The sequence below is a fragment of the Lagenorhynchus albirostris genome, chromosome 15 (genome assembly GCF_949774975.1).
Source record: "Lagenorhynchus albirostris chromosome 15, mLagAlb1.1, whole genome shotgun sequence".
Classification (NCBI taxonomy): domain Eukaryota; kingdom Metazoa; phylum Chordata; class Mammalia; order Artiodactyla; family Delphinidae; genus Lagenorhynchus; species Lagenorhynchus albirostris.
Genome location: NC_083109.1, coordinates 51,522,700 through 51,546,345, shown reverse-complemented (window position 1 = coordinate 51,546,345; position 23,646 = coordinate 51,522,700). Strand labels below are relative to the sequence as shown.

General features: G+C 48.0%; 1 protein-coding gene and 1 non-coding gene across 6 annotated transcripts in view; one reads left to right on the top strand and one right to left on the bottom strand.

Annotated features, from left to right (window-relative positions):
• PDPK1 (3-phosphoinositide dependent protein kinase 1) overlaps window positions 1-23,646 on the bottom strand; it is a 71,345-nt gene that overhangs the window by 11,770 nt on the left and 35,929 nt on the right. For all 5 annotated transcript variants that reach the window (XR_009535202.1, XM_060122813.1, XM_060122816.1 and 2 more), the window contains 7 exons: window positions 23,500-23,644; window positions 22,515-22,612; window positions 10,697-10,772; window positions 6,376-6,444; window positions 6,044-6,140; window positions 4,845-5,018; window positions 2,912-3,129 (listed from right to left, as the gene is read on the bottom strand). Coding sequence is in view for 4 of the 5 variants with exons in the window: in XM_060122813.1 (XP_059978796.1) it covers window positions 2,912-3,129; window positions 4,845-5,018; window positions 6,044-6,140; window positions 6,376-6,444; window positions 10,697-10,772; window positions 22,515-22,612; window positions 23,500-23,644 (877 nt within the window). In the remaining variant the exon portion in view is untranslated. The remainder of the gene's footprint in view (window positions 1-2,911; window positions 3,130-4,844; window positions 5,019-6,043; window positions 6,141-6,375; window positions 6,445-10,696; window positions 10,773-22,514; window positions 22,613-23,499; window positions 23,645-23,646) is intronic.
• LOC132506581 (U6 spliceosomal RNA) lies at window positions 19,956-20,059 on the top strand. Its single transcript, XR_009535901.1, has one exon. It is a non-coding gene; the product is annotated as a U6 spliceosomal RNA (small nuclear RNA).

The following is a 23,646-nucleotide window of genomic DNA, read 5'->3' as shown; positions in this document are numbered from 1 at the left end:
CACTGTACATGTCAACATGTTTGTTCCAGAACAAATTGTGAGATTCAAAAGAGGTGCTCAACACGGACTGTCTCAGCACAACGTGTGCTTTCTGCCAAGCACTTAGGTAAAAGAACCATCTTTCTTTGATGGTAAGTTGGGGTGAACACCGGACAAATACAAGTAAAGCAGTGAGTCTAGTCCCATGTGTAGATTCATCCACTTGGAAGGCAAAAAAACAATTTGGAGGTAGAGATACCAACTCACTCCCTGTGTCCTCCGCAGCCACATCTTTAATCCAGAGAGTCGCTGTATCGTATCGTGGACCACCGTTGTGGCCAGGATTCCTCTCAGTGGCTCTCATCTGCATCAATAGCATTCACTCAGCAGGGTCAATGGCCCGAGGCTCTTCAGCCTCCCAGCGCTTGTGTGACTCCTCCCGCCGCCCCACTGAACTCCTCGGGTAAGGCGCTGCAGAGGCTTTCTGATGTTTGGCTCTGAAAGAGCTCATCACGGGTACACTTACAATATTCAATTCCTGTATTTTAAAATTCTGAATGACTGGTCTCTAAATGATGCTGCAACTTAACTGGCACCAAAATAATATGCAAAGACATTCTGTTCATAGACACAACACAACAAGGTATTCACATCTATAAAGCCAGGGAAAGACAGCCTTTTGTCCTATTTCTGTTTCATATTTACAGTTTTGCCTAGTTTCTCTGGAGTGGATTCCTTCCTTCCATGAGTCAGAGAACCCAGTGTCTTCTTTTTGCATCTTTAGACTGAGGTGATGCTACTGTGGGTGGGAAAGCAAGTCTTCTCCCTTTTTAAGTCAATGATCTATACTCAAATATGAAAAACATATAAATGTTCTTTTGTTTTAGAGTTTTTGAGAAATTTTAAAATAATATTGCCAAACAACTCAAAGTATACTTACTTCTTCACTGTGTTTCCATGTGGACACAGGAAAAATTTCAGGATTGCAAAGCAGTAAATTACTCGATGATAGGAAGTTACAATAATTATAGGAGGTATAGCTGAAAATAGCTAGTAAGAGCCCAGCAGAAATACTGAGAACTTATTAATGTCTAAAAGTGCACATATTTATACCATAAACCTACTTCTTTAGAAGATTCAAAAGACAGAAAACACAAATTCCATTAGCTGTCAAAGTAATGTCATCCTACAGTGTGTAGCTTCTGAAAAACTCCACTGTACATTTATAGAAAATAAAAGTAGAAAAGCAGACACCATCTTAGTATTATTACAGAATGATTATTATGGTCCATGGGCCAGACATTGAGAATCACCGTTCTAAAGAATGTGCCTGAGGGATCTCCACTGACCAAATGAGAAATGCCTTAAGCTTTCCACAGCCAGCTTCCAAATGGGATTGAATTGGGAGGAAAGGGAAGAGAGCGCAGAAAAAAAAGAAAGAGTGGGTGAGAGGTTGCAGGGCCTGACCGGCCACCAGTTGCTCTGCCCTGCCCGGAACTTAGGCTGAAGGGCCCGGGCTGCCCAGGCCCTCTGAAAACACCCCGGGCGAGGCACATGGGCCTTCTGAGTAGCCACCCCCATGCCGGCAACAGTGCTTCTCGGCCGTGCTCTGCACCCGGCCAAGCCTGTGGGGAGGACACAGCAGGCCCTTCTCAGGGATCACAACCTGGTGCATGGACCTGCTCAGAGCAGGGCGCCCAGAAGGAGCCCTTCCCTCCTGCTCAGTACACATTAGGGCTCCTCGGAACACCACTGCAGGAAACGTAAGCCCCCAAGAACAGGAGATTGTTTCAGCTGGCCAAGAGATACACTCACTTTTCAAGAGATGATCTTTTTTTTTTTTTTTTTGATGTGGACCATTTTTAAAGTCTTTATTGAATGTGTTACAGTATTGCTTCTATTTTATGTTTTCGTTTTTTGGCCACGAGGCATGTGGGATCTTAGCTCCCCGACCAGGGATCGAACCCACACGCCCTGCATTGAAAGGCGAAGTCTTAACCACGGGACCATCAGGTAAGTCCCTAGAGACTATCACTTCTAATTGTACAAAATCCTAGCCCCATCCACCTGCCACTTTTCCTCTGCGTCCCCCACTCCCATTCCTCCACACAACAGCGCCCATGTCCAGGTGGTCTCTCTTCCTCTAAGCCTCCTTCCCCACCCCCACCCAGGCTCCTCTCTGCCTGTGCAAAAGGTGAAACCATAAAAATGCTTGAAGAAAATGTCTAGGTGGAGAAGCTCTTCTCAACAGGACCAAGATGGAAAGCAGAAAATAAACACACAAACAGGTTCAACTTTGTAAGAATCTGCAACTCTCCCCACCAAAAAATGCACACATAGAATGAAGAGATAAACTGAAAAAAAAAAATGTTTGCAAAATAAACGGAGAAATAGTCTTCATATCTATGGCTCTGAAAAGTCAATTCTAGAAAGATGCAAAACATACAAGAAAAAAAGAGTCAAAGGATACAAATGAACCTCAAAAAATAAATACAAATGGCCAATAAACATGGAAGATGTTTGCCTCGATAAGAACACAAACGCCAATCACATGGGTCCATTTCTAGAGCATCTGAACGCTCCAGGGCAGGAAAGGCTGTTGGGCAGCGGTTATTTAAATCATGGTGAATCCAGGTCCCAAAACGGTTGCTGGCATGCCTGGCCCACCAAGTCCCAAAGGCCAGAGCCCGGAGGGTCCCAAACCCACTCACCCCCCAGCCAGCCCTCCAAACACCCACTTCCAGTTGGACACTTTGAGGGTCCTTATCTACAGAAAGGCAGCTGTGTGAGGCGGAAGGGAGCAGAGCCTTTACAGCAGTGGTGACGAAGGCAGGACGCCCAAGCTCTGTCAGTTACCACGGCTGGCGTTCATCCCCGCGCGTTCCACCCTGCGTTTCTAAATGGGGCGCTGCTTACAGCTGTACGTTCTTACCAAGGGTTTCCGCTGGCCTGCTTCTCCAATAACAACCTCTTCTCATCTTCAGAAAACTGTAAGTCCAGTTCAAAAGAATTAGTGTCCAGGTCGTGGATATACTGCTCGATGTTGCTTCCCACCCTCTGGGGCAGCCCCGCGTCCGCGGCGGACAGGGAGTGGGAGGAGGAGGACGACGACACCTGCATGCAGCCGAACTGGCTCAGGAGATTGTCGTACTGCACAGAGAAGAGGGAAAAGTGAGAACAGTGCCTGGACTTCCCTCCAGTCCAAAGATCCAGACACACTCTGACCTATCATACACCCAGCAGGCCTCACCCCAAAGGCCATGGGAGACGAGTCACCGACACGCAGCCCAGCTTTCTCCTCTACTACACAGCTGACCACCAGCCTCAGGCTGGATCCAGCCTGCCCTGCGTCCCCCTTCTGATGGCAATGTCAGAAGCTGTTCGCCCCAGAGAGGAGCTTATCCTCAGTATTAACCTACAGGAAGGGGAGGCCCGGGACCTGTGGCCTGCTGGCCTCTTTGAGCCCCGTGCTGCCCTGGAGGATCAGGATTAAGATGGCGACACTTGAGTACCAAGAAGCCAGAGCTCTCAACATGGCAAACATGATGGAACAGCAGACAGAGGGCCTGCAACAGACACTCAAGAGTACGCACACACCCATGAAGCCAGGCTCCCTGGGCACCGAGACCTGAGACAACCGGGGCCCCAGTGGCTCCCTCAGAGCCTGGCCAGCAGAGCATGCTGCTCCCCTGGCACACCCCTGCCAAAGGCCCTGGGGACCCCGCCTGTGCCTGCCGGCCATGACCCCAGAACAATATCAGGGCCCAAGGGCCTGGTCGGCAACTAGGGCCAAGGGAGGGAGCCCTTTGCAGTCTGCACACGCAGAGGCTGTGGACAGCCGTGACCACTGAGGTAGGGAAGCAAGTCAGTGGGGAGCACAGATGGCACTCCACATCTGGCTCAATTCAAGTCTGGGCATAAAGGATATTTTAGGGCAAAAAAGGGAGGGATGTGTTGCTTAAAACAGTAGGTAGGAGACATAGGGGGCTCTTGATCTCCAAGAGGTGATGCCAGTTGTAATTTTAACTTAGCCTTGGATGACTTTTACGTGAACTCTAGAATTCCTCAGTCAACTGAGGCGGAACTCTATATAAGATAACTGGTTGCAATAAGCCACAATGACAGAAATCAAACCAGAAATATGGACTATGACTGATAAACAAAACACCTGACATTACATGTAAATATGGGGGTCCTGGCGGAGGGTGACCTGAAGGTGGTGACAGACACACTGCAGCTCACCATCCTCCTCAGCCCATTTCTGCATGTTTCACACCGTCCATAAGGAAAGTTTAAAGGACAAAGTATACTGAAGACCCTATGTCTGAGCTTCCCTCGGACCCCAGGGTGCCTCATCCCTCGAGCCTGTGCCACTGTCCCGCTTGTACCAGGCACTAAGAGCCGATAGTGACCAGTGTCCATCCTCAATACTACATCCCCCCAAAGTTCAAAGCAGCAGCAGCACCCTGGGATTCTCTGGGAAATACCAGAGGCATTCCAGAATGTCTTCAGATACAAAATTATAAGGACATCAGCCAAAACCGGAAAACAGAAGCCCACCAGGAGAATCAGCGCCCAGGCTCTGGTTCGACCCCTTTGGGCAAAAATTAACTAGAGGAAATGAGAAAGGGATGCACGCACCTGGTGATCTGCACTCGGGGCAGACGTAAGCCTCTTCGGCCCCAGTCTCAGTGGGACTCAGACTCGGGCCACAGAGTGTTCACTGCCCCTCCCCCTCCACGGATCTACACTGGCTCCCCCTTTAGCCACTCATCCCACCACCTGGGGTCCCTGGCCCCGCCCAGAGGAGCCACTTCCCAGGCGGGGCCGGCAGGACCCATCTCGGCCCTGGCGCACTGGCTTACATTGCCGTAGCAGTCCTCATCATCTTCTGACATGGCCGGTAAGTAAGCTGTGAGCTTCGGAGGCGTCTGGTGATGCAGGTTCTCCCACGTGATGGACTCAAAGAACGGATGAGCTTTCAGAGGGCCGTACCCTTCCATTTCTTCACAGCCTAATCGCTTTGTGGCATCTAAAACCTTAAATAGAAGTCAAGTCAGCATTGGGGTTAAAAAGTAATTCTGACAAAAAAAATTACTTCTGAGTAGTAGTTCTTTTCAATTCTTGGGATCTCCTGGAAATAGGAAGGGCACAGTGTGCTGGGGACAACTGAGTCACCATGGGGGGTAGGGGGGTGGCCACGCGCAGCTTTCACTTCTCTGGAGTCTCTGCTCCTCCCCCCACAAGTGAAAATGAATCACTACATCAAAAGTTAAATGAATAGCAGCAAGTATTCTCTTAAAATCCTAAAACAAGAAAAAGAGGAACTCACTGGCTTTAATAAGAGAATGAAGAGTTTACATGAACAGGAAGCTATCACAGACGGGGAGTAAAGTGCCTTGGGTCCCCCGCCTGCACGTGGTCTCAAAGGGCCCCACAGCCAGCTCCTCCAGAATTCGGCTGCCCCCCCCAGACCCACAGAGGATCCAACGCACTCCCCCACTGAGGGGACAGACACACAAGGGACAGGTGGGAAGAGGCTGACTGACCCTGCTCCCCCAAATCAAGTGAATGGAAGGTCTGGAGCCAAAACACACCAGGGGAAGGGACACTATAGTTTCTAGAACATAAACAGACACTCCCTTCCTGGGTAAATCTGTTTACCTTTGCTATATAGCTTGGGTTGATCTTTAGCACCTTCATGTAGCTGACTCTAAAGTTGATACAGATGTCGCTAAGTAGAATTTACAACCACCTGCCACTGCAGCACACCGAGCTGCTGCAGCGTCTGGTAACTTAAAATGGTGTGTGTGTTGATGAGCAAATGCAAAGTGATACAGTAATTTCCTATCTTATTAAGCTCAAGAATCAGGCACTTGGAAACTGAAAAGGCCTGACAGGATGAGACTGAAGATATGCATCTACCTACAATCACTATCAACCCTAAAATGCCCTTTTATTAAACATAGGTGCCTCCAAGGAAAGGCCCTCTGACCACAAGTTCAGAGGGACTCAGGGTGTGGCTACTGGATCATCCTACCAGAAGAAAATTTGAAATATTTACCAGAAGTTTTTCCACAAGATCTCTTGCCTTAGGAAAGAATTTTTCAGGAAAGTCATATTCCAACTTAATGATCTTCTGAAATATAAGATATTCATTTCTGTAAAATAAGAAAAGCCATCATTCTGGGCAGGGTCACACAAACCTCCCCAGTACAGAGCTGTACTTTCCTGGGACAGCCATCTCCCTCTCTACCCAGAGAGCCACCATGTTCACTAAAGAGCCGTCATAAAACTTCCCCCCACTCTGCCCTAACCCTGGGACTGCCCCCTCCCACTTCTCTGTCAGGCTGCTGAGAAGGGCTAGGAGTGGGGTGTGGGGTGTGGGTCTCTTACCCAGCTCGGAACGGTGGCAGTCCTGCCACAAGCTGGTATATTATGCATCCAAGAGCCCAAAGGTCTGAACTTTAAGGGAGGGGAAAGACAAAGAAGAATGACATTTGTAACATTTCAGTGGCGAGCATGGTTCATTTCCATCCTGTCTGTTCACACCACCCATTTCAGCCTCTAATCTATTTCTCACCTTTAAAACCAGGTCAGTGTGAGGGTGAAAACCTGCTCTGGGATCTCCTTGAGGGGGCCTCTCTGCGGATCCAGGACCAGAGGATCCCCCACACACACAGCAGGCACTACTGGGCCAGGCTGGGCGCCTCGCTTAGGGGCAACCAATGACCTCACAGGCCCGGTCTGGTCCTGGCCAGGGAGCAGCGGTCACTCCTGACTACAGCAAATACTGGCCAAAAAGCCCCTTCTTCCAGTGCCAGGGGCAGGGGCACTGGCAGGTTGGTACAGCTGAGTCTCAGATTCTCTCACAGCTCACTGTTTACCCCCAGGCCACAGACGCGAGCTCATGTATGCCAAGGAGCCAAATCACAGTCCACAGGATGCGCACAAAGCAAGCTTTCTCTTTCCCTTCTTGGACTCACTGTGCAAAGCCCTGCCCCTCCTTTATGAACATTTTAATTATACATTTTTAAAATTTTTATTTTTATTTATTTTTGGCTGCATTGGGTCTTCGTTGCTGTGCATGGGCTTTCTCTAGTTGCGGTGAGTGGGGGCTACTCTTCATTGTGGTGCGTGGGCTTCTCGTTGCAGTGGCTTCTCTTGTTGCGGAGCACAGGCTCTAGGAGCGCGGGCTTCAGTAGTTGTGGCACGTGGGCTCAGTAGTTGTGGCACACGGGTTCAGTAGTTGTGGCTCGCAGCTCTAGAGCACTGGCTCAGTAGTTGTGGCGCGTGGGCTTAGTTGCTCCGCAGCATGAGGGATCTTCCCAGATCAGAGCTCAAACCCGTGTCCCCTGCATTGATTGGCAGGCGGATTCTTAACCACTGCGCCACCAGGGAAGCCCTTAATTTTATACATTTTAAAGGAAACACACTACGGTTCTGAAGTCCCTAAGTCTTTTCCAGAACCAGCTGGCAGGGACCCTGGAGGGGCTGCTCTGCTCACCACCCTCCTTCCCTCCTGCTCCTGTTTTTTCTCTCCCCTCAGTGCATCTCAGAGTTCATGGCTGAGAACTACTTTGCATATTTTATTTCCTCTGTAAATCTTGCATTCTATTCCCAGCTCAGCCCTATGAAAGCATCAAGACACAACTTGCCCTGCATGGCCAACTACCTCCCCACAAGCCCTAAATGTACGGAGGGTTCATGCATTGCTGGATACAGTCAGTTTCTGCAAGAGGCCACAGCTTGGCATTCTGGAAGATGAAATCGTAGGTCGTGGGTGGAGACAACAGGCCAATTACAGTGCTGGGGGCCTTGGGTGAAGGCTCTATCCTCAGACCCATATCACAGCACCGTTGGCCCGGGGTAGATGAAGCACTTGATGTGGGTGAAAAATGCCACAGATCAGAAATCTGAGTCACAACACACAGATGGAGTGAAGGGCATGTTAAAAATGAACGTACATTCTACTCAGTAACTAGTTCTTACACTTGGTTTTCTCTGCTGTTTAGTGTAGTTAAAATGGGGAGCTACAAGAGAAAAACGCCAACGGAAAAGTATCGGCCTTTCCATGTGGCAGTGGCCAGAGAGGAGGGGCAGAGCTGTGGGGTGGGGCTGCCTCTGCTGCTTTCACAGGTCATCTCCAGGGAGTGGGACTGCCAGCAGAACGGCTTCTGGGCTAACTTTCCACAGGTATCTTGCCATTTAAAATGTTTTTTAATACAATGAAAACTAAAGGGGGAAGCCAGTGTAACATTTCTGGAAAGCAGTATGCACCGATGATTTTTTAAATGCTCAGTTAAACCAAGTCACTCTACTTCTTGAAATTCAAAGAGGAACGTGGGGGATCCCTGGGAGACTCTCCAGCTGAACAGGCAGGAGGGCCCTTCTTCCCCAGCGCAGGACATGCCGCACGTAGAGGCACACCACGCTGTGCCCAATATATGAAAACTACTTCAACGTCTTTAACAGTAAAGGAAAAGCTCAGTGAACTACAATGAATTCATATGTTGGAAAATCACACAGCTGTTAAAAGATTTCTGCCAATAATGTTAGTGATATGGGGAAATGTTCACCATATAATCACAGGGAGCAGGATTCAAAACTGGTTATTCAGTATGATTCCAGTTGTATAAAAATTATGTAAACACATTTAAAACACACAGAAAAAAGTAGCTGGAAAGAAAGACATACCAAAACTTATCTGTGACTACAAGTGGGTTGGAGACTATGAGTGTTTTTTTGGCTTTTATTGTTTGTTTGTTTTATTTTGGCTACCCGGACTGTGGGATCTCGGCTCCCCACCAGGAACTGAACCCAGGCCTCAGCAGTGAAAGCGCCGAATCCTAACCGCTAGACCACCAGGAAACTTTTCTTTTTATTCTCCATATTTTCTAAGAATTCTTTATAATGAGTAAGTATCATTTTTAGAATCAGGAAAAGAATTCTTAACTATTTTTTAAATAAGTATCACATGACTTTAAAAATTAAAAGCATAAAAAGGCACCCAGTGAGGTCTCACTCACAGCCCTAACCCTTACCCCCACCACAGATAACCAGTTATCCATGGCTTGTATATCCTTCTTGAGGTTTAAATGCACAGACAAGTGACTCTGGGTGGCCACTCTGTATCTTCCTTCTCTCACTGAGTAGAGCCTGGAGACCTTCCTCCATTAGTACGAAAGGAATTCCTCTTCTTGAAAGTAAACCCCAACTCGAGGGAAAGCTAGTTCTTAGGCAGCAGTGACACACACTTGGAGAATCTGGCCCAGTGCACCCACCACCTGGAGGAGGGTCTCTCAGCCTGGGCCCTGTGGGCATCTGGGACCCGTCATCCTTGCTGGGGGGCCATTTCTACACTGTAGGATGTTGGGCAGCGCCCTTGGCTCCACCCATTCCCTTCCCACCCCCGCCAAGTTGTGACACCAAAACTGTGTCTAGACATGGCCAGATGTCCCCTGGCGGGCAGAACTGTCCCAGCTGGGAAGCCCTGACCTACAACAGCATCTGGCCCACAGTGAGAGCTCAAAGTCTGTTGGTTCAATAAGAGTAGAAAACAAAAAGCAAAACAAAAACAAAAAAAGCCCAAAGAGCCCAGCAACTGCTAAGATGCCCAAGCTTAATTTTTCTGAATATACTTCCAACCATCATGTTTGTGCCCTGTGGCTCCACCCCCTAAAGAGGTTTTAAAAAGCCATCAGGCTCAGAAACACAGAACTGCTGTGCCAAGAACCATCACTCCTCTGCTGCCCTGGCAGTCGCTTGTCACTTTAGGAAGGCGGCCCCTGGCAACCTGCCACTGCACGACACTGACCGTGTGGGCCTCTGTCAGCTCCAGCGATGGTCCCAGTGGGTTGAGTGTCTGGCTCAGGGCAGGAAGAATTCAAAGAAAAGCTTCAACCACAGAACTTGTCATCTCCAAACTCTGAAAGCCTAGGTTCTACTGCTGCCTCTCCATCTTCTACCTGCCTCATGTCCACCCAAGACAGCACCCCAGACTTCTCCCAGCTCCTGGCCATCGTCACCCCCACCTGCTTTACCTCCACTGCCCAACTGCCCTGCCACTGACCCTCTCCACTCTCTGGACCTCCACTCTTGTGAACACAATATCCCACCCCCTGCACTTCTCATTTTCACAACTGAGGACTCCACCAAGGCTCTCAATCCTGTCGCCACCACTGGGCCTCCCCCCTGTAGTGATAGCTGGGCTCCTGCTGGGAAACTGGCCCAGTCCTGTCCCCTCCCACAGACGCTGCCTTCTGGGCCTGTCCTGCACTCTGCAGAGCACGTTACACTGAACAGTTGACCTGCTGCTGCTGCCACAGCCAGGGTGCCTGAGCTGGAGGTGGCACCGTGGCACCAATGGTCCCGGGGCTCTGGGACACAGCAGGAAGCCTCGTGTCACTAATACAGACCTGTCGGCCACAGTACTCCCCACTGAATAGTTAGTTGTTTAGTTGTTCCTGAAGGAACAAGATCAAATCTCGAAGCATAAAAGCAACAACCACCCCAGGAAGTATAAGTAGTAACAAAGTAGCACACAGGTTATCAAAGGAAAGATGCTGGTTAAAAGACAAATGGCTAACTTCTTCCAAAGTAGGCTTGGCTATGTAAAGGCCATGAAAGGCACTCTCTTAACTATTAATTTCACCTGAAAAAAATACCAACTACTTATAGAGAAAAGAGAATTATGGATCAGATGAAAACAGGTTACCTTTTACAGGCCGATTTCTCTGTGAGCAGCTCTGGAGAAACATACTGGGCTGTTCCTACAAACGAGTTGGCCCTGGCTGATGAGAAGAGGGAAAAGGGTAAAGTTCATGCTGAGACACAGAGCATTTTCCACAGTGGACGCTGCACAGTCAGTGTTCATCTCTCGGGAAGCCACCGTCACCTGAGATCAGACTGTACGCTCCCGAGAACGGGACTTGTCAGAGGCCCTCCCATCACACCCCCTTCTTGGACCCGCCCCTTTGAGGGCTGGCTTCAAGGTTGCCTGCTCAGCAACACCAGCCCTGACTGCCAGGGCAGCCCCTCCTGGACCCCTCCCTGCCTTTCGCCAACACACCTGAGTGGCCCTCGCCCAGCGTGCTGTCAGCTGGGAGCATCTTGAGGACAGGGGCCTTGTCTGTTCACTGCTGGACCTGTGGTGCCTAAAACAGCCCCGGACACACGCAGAATGTGGAAAGGACTGGATCTCCCGCAAGCTGCACGCAGGGCAGGGATACCCTCTCCTCATAACAAACAGTTCAGGCAGGTTAGGGACTACGAGAGGAATAAGACTCGGGCATCACGGCCAGAGACCCTCTGCAACAGTCTGCCACCTCTAGTACTGGACTGTGCCAAGTTCAACTGCAGACTTGTGGGGTCTGGCTGCTGGCCCCACCCATCACTGCCACAAGGAGGCATGACACCCACGTCACCCTAGCAGGTCCTCAGGGGCTCATCAGTGGCCAGGCAGCCCTGAAAGAGCAGCACTGTGGGCACAAGCCAGCCTGCCCACACCCCATCCCCCAGCGCCACTCCAGAGGTATCCCCCGCAGGGCATCCTCTGGCATCGGGGACAGAACAGCTGCTTTCAGCCTTGCCCACAACCAGAGGACACAGGATTGGGGATTCCTGTGTGAGAGCCGCCCACCATCTGAGGACAAATCACTTCTCTAAGGAGCACATGAAGTGCTGGGTCACCTCCACTGATTGCTTCACTGGGGACACCCATGGCACTAGCAGCCAACTGCCTCCCACGACCTTCCACGCCTGCGCTGCATAACCAGACTCAGTAACCCGCTTTGAACGGCTGCCAGCGAGGCTCTGGTCCTGCTCAGACTGCCCTTCCCACTACCAGGTCCCTGCACGGCAACCCGGGGCACATGCAGGACACAACACCACAGCTCAACACCATTGTGCTCCAGACAAACAAGACCCTTTCACCTAGCCTGACCTACAGATCAAGCTGTCCCTTTCCTCAACATCTTTAATAATCTGGGCTAGAAATTACTTGTCTCCGTAGACAAATTTTCCTGAACTAACTTAGAAAGTGTACCGGGTAAAACATTACACCAATATACCTATCACTGAGAGGTCTCTGGCCCTTCAGGATCACTTCTGAAATCAGGCAACACTAAAAACTGTAACAGGCCCCCGGTGAAGGGACCTGCCTGTTGGCCCCACTGTCTCAGCTGTGGACAACTGGGCCCCCGGGACATCTGGCAATGCCTGGAGACATCTCTCGCCGCCACAATGGGGGCGGGAAGGGGCTGCTGTCACCTAGTGGGTAGAAGCCAGGGATACAGCTAAGTATCCTGCAGGGCACCAGACAGCCCCACAGCCAAGAATTCTCCAACCCCAAACGCCCCCAGGGGCTTGGCTATGAAGCCCTGGGTGGCCTCCTTGGGACAGCGCTCTGCCCAGACATTAGCACCTGCCCTCCAAAGACCCGGCTCTAAACACAGCAGGAGCAACTCACTCAGTTCTGGGATGTTCTAGAGGAGGAAGAGCTGGGGAAGGGAGGATGGCTGAAATTGCTTCTTTTTAGTCTTTCCTTCTCAAAGTCAGCCACCCTGCTACACAAAGTGCTCCAGTTTGGGGAAAGTACCCTTCTCTTCCTGCACTGACTGAAGGCTCTGTACTGGGCACCTCAACTTAGGCCTGACTCAGAAATAACTTGACAGGGTACAGCCACCTGCAGTAAAACACGACAGACCCATGCTTTGTCTATAGCTGTATTCTTTACAGTGTATGGCTATAAACAACACAACACCAGAATTAAAATGCAAAAGAAACCCAGGGCCCATGGCCACACCAATTCAGCATGCAATGGTCTGCTGTGAGGCAGGCCCACTGGCCATGGTGGCCATTGGCTCCCCATCTGCCATCCCTGGGGTGGGCAGCCAGCAGGGCTCCCCATACAGGAGACTTCCTAACTGCGGGTCCAAGAGCCTCCAAAGGCAGATGCCTAAAAAATACAGACAAGGCCGACATGCTGCACCTTCCCCATGTGTTCCCAGATGCGGTCTCTGTCCTTCTCTGTGCCCTGGAGCCAGCAGGAACCCCCAGTGGGAGACAGGAGAGAGATGGAGATTATTCCTCCTGGCCAACCCCCAGGCCACAGCCCTCTCCCACCACAGAGCCCACCCCCCACCCCCACCCCCACCCCGCCCTCAGGTGCTGGTCCCTCCCACCTGCCCTCCCAGGGCCGAGGGGCTCTCTATCCCGCTGCGGGAGTCCAGCTTCCTTGGGCCCTGCTGTCTGTAACTGGTCCCCTAGGTCAGCTACTCTCCTGTAGAGACTTCTCAGCCACGTTTGCATCCTTCCAGGACCCTGACAGCCGAGAACACTGAAGTGATTCAACAGAGGAAGAAAACAAATCAAGAGCTAAAACCAAGTGAAACCAACCTTACAATGAATCAAAGAAATGTTAATTAATATGGTAGCCTATCAAATCGGCAAAGATAAAAAAGAAGGAAAATGCACAGTATTGGCAAGGATTTGAAGAGGAAAACCTCACAGTGCTACTGGTGGGAATGTGAAATGCTGTGACTTTGGAGGAGCAATTTTCCAAAAAACATCAAAAGCCATACAGGACAGGCTTGCTTTCTGACCCAGCAATTCATTTCTGGCACCTGATCCTCCAGGACGGAGCCAGCACAGATGGCAGGGCCATGACACAATCCTTCGGGGGACAGGCTTCAACTCGATACTTCACCTGTTCAGTGTTTCTGTTCTTCATAATAATTGTGCGTCACTTCCGTGATTTATATTTTTAAATGCTATTATTGAAAAGTTCTAGAAATATATTTTTATATGGAAAGATATGTATTACACATAATTAAATAATTCAGGCTATCACACAGTATGCAGAGGTATTTGTGCTTTTAAATAGCTACATTATGCACAAAACAAAGTGGACAGGAGACACACACACACCACATGGCTGGGCTTTAAAGAGCAAATCGTGACGGCATCAGGACTGTGTGCTGCTGCTGCTGCTTCTGTAAGCTTTCTGGGCCTGCGTCTGCTTGTCCCCCACAACACCTGCTGCTTCCTCTTCCCCAGGAGCCTATGTCCACCTTCTTAAAGGGACTCCCAAGTCCCTGGGGATACAGAGTCACCCCCTTAGAAAGGAGCTCTTTCGCTAGTCTAGAGATGAATGAATCCTCTGGAGTGTGGAAAAGAATAACTGTCCTCAGAATGATGTTCTAAAGACATAAAATAATATCTACAAGACTATACATAATGAAAGTATCAAAATATTAAAGTAATAAATATGCAATATACTAACATGTTTCTTTTTTATTAATGCACCAACAAGATCTGGCAGCAGGTCTATTAATAGAGTAATTCTGAAGTAGCGATGAGCATAAACAATAGATCAAGAATCTGTGACGACTGTGACAGGACATGAAAACATCTGTGATTTCTAATGACACAGATGTTTGTTGCCTACCTTCATAACTGAAGGAGATGCTCGATTTCACTGAAGGGTTAGTGAAAACAAGTAATTTTCTCCTCTCCCACTTCACGAATGGCAGATTTCTATCTGTGACACCAGGGTAAGAGCCCAAGAGAGCATTAGAAAGCCACAGAGATAATCTAGTTACCTACCCCTGTAAGCTCAGAGATAAGCCAGAGGTCAAAATTCTCCAGCTACTGGAAAACCAAGGCCCACAAGCCACTGTTGGCTTATGCTGCCTCCTTTAGGCTACTGACCCACTCAACAGGAGGCCAAAGGGTCAGGGTAAAGAAGGGTTTGGGCTGGGTTGTTACCTCCACCGTCAAAGTGGTTCAAATAAACGGGCCAGCACCCTGGGCTGTGGACCACTCTGGCCACCACAGATCTGCAGGTCAGACTGTGAGGTGCCAGTGGGGACGGAGGGACCTGACATGCTCCTGAGGTCAGAACACTCTCTTCAAAGCCAAAAGTGCAGACCGCTATTGTCTTATCCATGAACCCACATATGAAGCACAACAAACACACTCCATAAAATGTGCTTATTAGCTCTTGGACAGAACACAAGCAAATTGAATCCAACAACACATAAAAAGGAGTGTGCACCATGACCAACTGGGATTTAATCTCAGGAATGCAAGGGTGGTTCAGCACATAAAAACCAATCAATATATTACATCACATCATTAGAATAAAGGACAAAAACCACATGACCATCTTGATCAAGAGATGCAGAAAAACCATCTAACAAAAATTCAACACTCCTTCATGGTAAAGTATAAAACAAACTAGAAACAGAAGGGAACTTCCTCCGGGCTTCCCTGGTGGCGCAGTGGTTAAGAACCCGCCTGCCAATGCAGCAGACACAGGTTCGAGCCCTGGTCCAGGAAGATCCCACATGCCGCGGAGCAACTAAGCCCGTGTGCCACAACTACTGAGCCCACGTGCCACAACTACTGAAGCCCGTGTGCCTAGAGCAACAAGAGAAGCCATCACAATGAGAAGCCCGCGCACCACAACGAAGAGTAGCCCCCGGGGTTTCCCTGGTGGCACAGTGGTTGAGAGTCCGCCTGCCGATTCAGGGGACACGGGTTCATGCCCCAGTCCGGGAAGATCCCACATGCCGCGGAGCAGCTAGGCCCGTGAGCCATGGCCGCTGAGCCTGTGCGTCCGGAGCCTGTGCTCCGCAACGGGAGAGGCCACAACAGTGAGAGGCCCGCGTACCGCAAAAAAAAAAAGAGTAGCCCCTGCTCGCCATAACTAGAGAAAGCCTGCGCGCAGCCACAAAGACCCAACGCAGCCAAAAATAAATAAAATGAATAAATTAAAAAAAAAAAAGAAGGGAACTTCCTCAACCTGATAAAGGCACCTATGAAAAACCCACAACGAACATCATACTCAATGGTGAAAGACAAAGCTTTTCCCCTAAGGTCAGGAACAAGACAAGGATGCCTGCTCTCGCCATTTCTATTCAATGGGGAGGTTCTAGCCAGGGCAATTAGGCAAGAAAATGAAGCAAAACGCATCCAGGCTGGAAAGGAAGAAGTAAACTATCTCTAATCACAGATGACATGATCTGTACGTAAAAAGTCCCAAGGAAGTCACTAAAAAACTATTAAAACTAATAAACAAGTCCATCAGGTTGCAGGACGTAAGATCAGTGTACCAAAAAAAATCAACTATATTTCTATATAATCTCAATGAACAATCTGAAAATTAAGAAAACAATTATATTTACAATAGCCTCAAAAATAAAATGAAATACTTAGGAATAAATTTAACAAAAGAAGTGCAAAGCTGGGACTTCCCTGGTGGCGCAGTGGTTAAGAATCCGCTTGCCAATGCAGGGGACACAGGTTCGATCCGTGGTCCGGGAAGATTCCACATGCCACAGAGCAACTAAGCCTGCGCGCCACAACTACTGAAGCCCACGCACCCTACAGCCCAGGCTCCGCAACAAAAGAAGCCAACCGCAATGAGAAGCCTGCGCACAGCAACGAAGAGTAGCCCCCACTCACTGCAACTAGACAAAGCCTGTGCACAGCAACGAAGACCCACCACAGCCAAAAATAAAATTTAAAAAAAAAAGTGCAAAGCTTATAACACAGAAAACTACAAAAAATTTTTGAAAGAAATTACAGAAGATATAAACAAACAGAAAGACATTCCACGTTGAAGGATCAGAAGACAATATTGTTAAGAGAGCAATACTCCCCAAACTGATCTATACATTCAACAAAATCCCTATCCTAATCCCAGATGGCTTTCACTTAGCACAATGTTTTCAAGGTTCATCAATGCTGGAGCCTATATCAGAACTTCATTCCTTTTAAGGCTGAATAATATTCCACTATACAGATAGACCACACTCTGTTTATCCATTCATCAGTTGATGGATACTTGAGTTGTTTCCACTCCTTGGCTATTACAAATAAAGCTGCTATGAACACTAGCGTACAACTTTTTATGTAAACATTTGTTTTTCAGTTCTCTTGGATATATACCTAGAAGCTGAATGGCTGATTATAAGGTAACTATGCTTAACCTTCTGAGGAATTGCCAGACTTTTCCAAAGCGGCTGCATCATTTGACAATCCCACCTGCAGAGTACAAGGGCTTTGATTTCTCAACAGCCTTGCTAATACTTCTTATCGGATATCTTTTTGATTAGTCATCCTAGTGGGTGTGGAGTGGTGTCTCAGTGTGGTTTTGATTTGCATTTCCCTAATGATATTGAGCATCTTTTCATGTGTTTATTAGCCATTTGCTTATCTTCTTTAGAAAAATGTCTATTCAGACCCTTTGCCCATTAAAAAAAAATTTTTTTGTTATGAGTTCTTTATATATTCTGGATACAAGCCCCTTATCAGATATATGATTTGAAATTTTTTTTCCTATTCAACCCCATAGGTTGTCTTTTTCACTTTCTTAATGGTATCACAGCACCAAAGTTTTAAAACTTGTTCTGCTGCTTGTACTTCTGGTATTGTATCTAAGAAACCAGACCCTAACCCAAGGTCAAGAACGTTTACTCCCATGATTTCTTCCAAGAGTGTAATAGTTTTAGCTCCTACATTCAGATCTCTGATCTGTCCAAGTTAACTTTTGTGTATGTTGTGAGGTGGGATAATAATGTTTTTGATGAACTGGTCATCATTGGAGGATGACAGTGAACCAATTCATGCTTTCCAAAAGCTGCAAATAAAGGGGAATGAAGCAAGCATTTATCCTGTTTTTCCTCCACAATCAATATCACTAAACAAATAGTGGCTAAGGGGAAGTTTCTCTTTAAAGAAGAATTCCAGGGATTTTTCCCTGGTGGCGCAGTGGTTAAGAATCCACCTGCCAATGCAGGGGACACGGGTTCGAGCCCTGGTCCGGAAGATTCCACATGCCGCAGAGCAACTAAGCCCGTGTGCCACAACTGCTGAGCCTGTGCTCTAGAACCCGCGAGCCACAACTACTGCCTGTGCACCTAGAGCCCGTGCTCCGCAACAAGAGAAGCCACCGCAGTGAGAAGCCCAGCACCACAACGAACAGTGGCCCCCACTCACCGCAGCTAGAGAAAGGCCACGCGCAGCAACAAAGACCCAACGCAGCCAAAATAAAATAAATAAATAAATTTATTTAAAAAAAAAAAAAAGAATCCGCCTGCCAAGGCAGGGGACACAGGTTCAATCCCTGATCCGGGAAGATCCCGTCTGCCACAGAGCAACTAAGCCCATGCACTACAACTACTGAGCCTGCGCTCTAGAGCCCGCGAGCCACAACTACTGAGCCTGTGCGCCCTACAGCCTGTACTCCGCAACGAGAAGCCCGCGTACCACAACAGAGTAGCCCTCGCTCGCTGCAACTAGAGAAAGCCCGTGTGCAGTAACGAAGACTGAACACAGCCAATAAATAAATAATTTTTTAAAAAATTTTAATTTAAAAAAAAGAAGAATTCCAACCCAAGAATGAAAGAACTGGGCTATGATCACTCTGCATTCTCTAATGAACTGATGGATCTAGGATATCATGGCTATGGCTGTTGACAGGGAGAGACGAATGGATGCTACATGCTTCCTAATGAAGAACACACCACACACACCAGCCTCTGGTGTGAAAGGACTGAACCTGAATGTGATCAAGCAGCCACATCCAACTCCCAATTTTCAAGACATACAGAGGGGAGAGGAGCATGTTACATGACTCCACAGAGATGCAATCAGCAAACTCTGGGAAACTCTATAAGACAAATGACCTGGTTTCTTCAACAGACTGCAAGGGAAAAAACAGATGGAGAAGAAGCTATAGATAACAGAAATTTAAGAGAAAAATTAGCTAAGCTCAATGTGAGAATTTTATTTGAAACCTGATTCAAGTAAGCAACAACCAAAAAATTATGATGTGGAATTATGGCGACTGGAAACTTAACGCGGACTAAATATTTTAAGATATTAAGCTATTACTGCTAATTTTTTAATGTATAAAAATGGCATGGTATTATGGTTATGTTTTTTAAAAATAAGCTTTGTATTTAGTAATAAATACTAAAATATTTACAGGGAAAACAAATCGATGATGGTGGAAATCAGGTCACAAGGATGTTCTGAATTTTTACAAAAAGCAGGTACCCTTGTGTTTTAAAAACAACAACACTCTATGCATCACAGATATGACTAAACGAATACCAATACTGAAAAGACCAGAGTAATCGCTTCTCGATGGCTGCGAGGTATGCTTGGTGGTGGGAGTATAGGGGGGCAGGTGGCCCTGCATGTGCTAGAGTGGCAGCAGGGCAGAGGCTGTGAGAGGGTCTCCAGCCCACAGCACAGCAGGATGGAGGTCAACGCTGGTCAAAGGGTCTGGACAAAGGCGGTCCACAGAGGGCCACTGCACAGGTACAGGTGCAGTGACAGTGATGCTGGCTCTGAGGCTTCCCCGCTGCATCCCCTCTCCAGCAGTCCCCACACCTGGCGCCCCCCCTCCCTGCACCCCCATATGTGGTGAGTGGAGCCTCCACGCCCAACTGTACCAGAAAGGCCTGCACAACTCAAAACAGGCTTCCAGACACAAACCTCAAGTCTCAACCTCCAGGGCACCCTGAACTCCCCAAGCTTCTTGCAAAGAGGGCCACGGCCAGGCACACGGCCACAGATGAGGGGCTGACTCCATGTTATTAAGCCGCCCTCAGTGTAAAGCTCTGTGGGACCCCTGTGCAAGGTTAGAAGGTCTAAGTCCTCTGTGCCAGAAAGGCCCATCGACCCATGTGCCCACCCACCCTCACAGCACAGGGGTCACTCCCTGGACCCGACAGGCAGCAGTAAGAGAGGAATGCGGGGCTCCCCCCATCCCAGGAGCCACCCACTGGGACGGAGGTCTGTGAAGACAGACAGCCTGTCTCTCACAAGGCGGAGGGCGAAACATGCTCACTGCACAGCTAAGGAACCTGGGCCTCGCTCCCACCAACACTTCCCTTCTGGAAGCTTTAAGATGTTTTGAGGAAACCATCTCTGTACAAAAGTTTATAAAGCTAATACAAGTGCTCACTTCGGCAGCACATATACCAAAATTGGAACAATACAGAGAAGATTAGCATGGCCCCTGCGCAATGACACGCAAATTCATGAAGCGTTCCACATATTTTAGCTGATTCACTTTGTTATACAGCAGCAACTAACACAACAATGTAAAGCAATTATACTCCAATAAAGATGTTTAAAAAAAGCTAATGCAGGAATAAACTCTAAGATTCTAAACTATGTCAAACAGAAAATGAGAGTATGTCACCAAAATTATTCATTCACGTAATTATACATGTTTTCTACATTTCCTCTAAGGAAAAAAAAAAAGCCAACTCAACTGTGTATATATAAGTATCGATAGTTCTGCCTGGTTTACAATGTTAAGGACTTTTTAGCCTCCTGCTTCCAGACAGATTTTAAAACTCAGGTTTATTTCACTATTTCACCAATGCATTTAAGTTCTTACATTTTTTTAATGGCTACGTGACAGTAGGACTAGCCTGTGCCAAATATCAGATCTGAAGAAAATCTAAGAGAAGAAAAAAGGACCAAGCAGACTCTGAGGGGGTGACTCCCATGGCTGACTGGCAGGCGGTGGCTGGTCTCAGCGGCAAGTCACACACGAGATGCCCAGCAGCCCAGCAAGAACATTCAGGTTCTTGTTTGGTTCACCTCTGTCATGGACAATGCTTAGGTTACGAGTTATACCATGTCTATCAAAACATAATTAGTGGCCAACAAAATGTTACTATACAATAGGAATGAGTCAAATAGATCAAAGTTTGGGGCATGTCACAGGAGGACTTCCTGGGGCTTGGGAAGTGCACCTCCAGGCAGGAGCCCTGGGTGGGAAGTACAATACAAAGGTAGGCAAGCGTCGCCAGGACTAAGCCTCACTGAGAAATAAGAGCATCTGCCTTGACTGCAAGTTCTGTTTCAAACACAAAAGGGTGGTGCTTTAAGATTCTCAGAAAAGTTCCCAAATTCAAGATGCCATCTTGTGACTCAAAGAGTGTCTGTGCACAGATGAAAGCACTGACAGAATCTTGACAAGAACCCTCCGTTTGAAAACACAGGGCTGGGAAAATGCCTGGAAAGGAAAGATCACACACCCTGCTGAAGGGAACCCATGGAAGCCCAGCCAGGCCCTTCCAGCAGCACAGAGTCAAGACTGCCCACCATGCCCGGGAGGAGCAAAACCCCAGGTGTTAGCCCCGCAGCTGCTGCGAAACAGGCCTCAGTTCAAGCCCGAGGCAGAGCAGGCCAGCGCAGCTGAACTAGAGGGCTCTTCGGAGAGGCCCAGCTCCTCCCCACCACTGCCCTGCGCTCACAGCTCCCCTTTACCACGCAAGAGCAGCTGCAGCGAACTGGATGCTTCTGTCTGAATCTTTCTTCCACCAACAAACCCTCTACCCTCCCCTAGCATGTCCATCCCCCCAGGGCTCTCCATCAAGGTCCTTCTTTGAGGGGTACCCACAAGCCCGGCAGAGAAGCACATGCCCTGGGTGGAGGTCCCTGCAGCAGCCTCCCAGGTCAGGGTAGCTCTGACAGTCACACCTGTCCGTACACCCAAGTTTCATTTTCAAGGTCACTTATTAACTCACACAGGGGCTTTGAGTTTCCCCCAACCCTCACCATAAAGGGCTTTATCTTCTCTCTACCCCAATACTTGAACACAGTTTTCAGGAGTTAAACTGCCATTTTTTATACCCTCGGAGTTTATGATTTCCATTCAACAAACACCTGAAGGACAGCAAGATGCCCCCACCCCCACCATGGCCGAGATGCCCCTGGGTAGCTAAGATACCCAGGGCTCTCTTCTGACCCAGGTGGACTGCGAGCAACTGTCACAGTACATAATCCGGCTAGGAAATACCCTAGAGGAACAGTGGTTAGAAGGGTCTGCAATGATTAACATGCACTTGACCAGCAGGAAAAAAACAGCCCCCAACTCATTCTGTGATCTTATAGAACCTCACTATAATCGGCGTGCCTGGGCCACCACCCCTGGCAGGTGCGCACAGGAGACAGGCAGACAGTCAGCACTGGGATACAAGGTCAGTCGCGCGCGTGCGTGCGTGCGTGCGTGTGTGTGGGAGTGCGCGCGTGCGCGCATACCACCCCCCAACCCCAGAGAACCCACAGTGCCAACAGGAAGACCTGGGAGCTGACCTCACACCCCTGCATGGGAGACCAGGAACAAATGTGGCACCCCAGCATCTTCTAGGAAGATGACTAGGGAGGGTGAGCCACAGTGGGCATCTGAGGGCCTATGACAACATGCAGAAAGCGCCTGGTGACCTACTACCACTTGAGGCCAGGAGGACCAACCACAGGCAGCCTGCGAAGCCCCTCCCTGCACCCACCAGACCAGGCACACACCTGCCCAGACCCTCAGCTAAAGTTGCCCAAAGGCAGAGGCTTCCTCTGTGAAAACTCAAGCATCCATTTTATAATAACAAAGGTACTACAGACAACTGTCATTAATGATGAGCATAAGGCAATTCAACCTGTTTCTAAGAAGTTGGTTTTGATTTAAGCACTGAGCAGGGATCTACTAGAAATAAAACACACACCTTGTTTACTCTCTGGGGATAATACTTTTGCTGTTCCAAAATCTGTGATCTGGATGTGCATATCTTCATTTAACAAAATATTTTCTGGTTTCAGGTCCCTGTGAAAGCAGATTTTTTTACGTTTCAGATGAAATATTTAAAACAGTAACATTATTACAAACTCTAAATTTTGCTAAAACCCCAAATGAACTGATTAATACCTATAATCTTTACAGACTAACAACCAAGAATGCAAGTCTAAAGTTAGCACTGAACAAATATCAACTGCATATAATGAGGACAAATTACATCATTTCATAACCGCATCTACCATTTTAATAAACTTTTAATTGAAGTATAATCTATCATGCCTAACCTATAAAGCGCCTTTAAACCTTCTGTGGTATCATTACGCAATAAATGTACACCTTAAATTTGTATATACATATGTCAACTATTTCTCAATAAAACTGGGAGGGAGAAAATGGTTAAATGGTAAATTTTATCTATTTTAGGCTTTTTTCTTTTTTTTTTGGTCTGCGCCGCGCAGCTTGGCGGGATCTTAGTTCTAACCAGGGATTGAACCCATGCCCCTTGCAGTGGAAGCTCGGAGTCCTAACCACTGGACCACCAGGGAATTACTGGTAAATTTTACGTTATGGGTATTTTACCACCAAAAAAAAAAAAAAAAACAGTAAGAAAAAGAAAGCTTAAATGAACACTTTCAATTTGACTTTATCGGAAAATCATGGAAAATGATAAGTACACACAGAATCTACAACTGACAAAATAAAAGCACCAGTCAACATGGCTAAGAGAATCGTTAGTCTGGCAAAAAAGACATCTGACCAATTTCATCTGATATTAAAGGTCCACAGTCTCTCAACATCAGAGTAATGTGAACTCTTCTTAATTCTCACAATGAGGCATCCCACCCTCCATAAAAGAGACCAGAGCTGACCCCCCAGGCCTGGGGAGCAAAGCCTGTAGCCCCCTGGCTTGGTACCTGTGAATGATGCCCTTGCCATGCAAGTACTCTAGGGCAGACACCATCTCAGCTGTGTAAAATCGGGTGCATGTCTCATCGAACGAACCAATTTTCCGAATGTATTTAAGTAGTTCTCCATTTTTGGCATAACTAAGGCCAAAATCT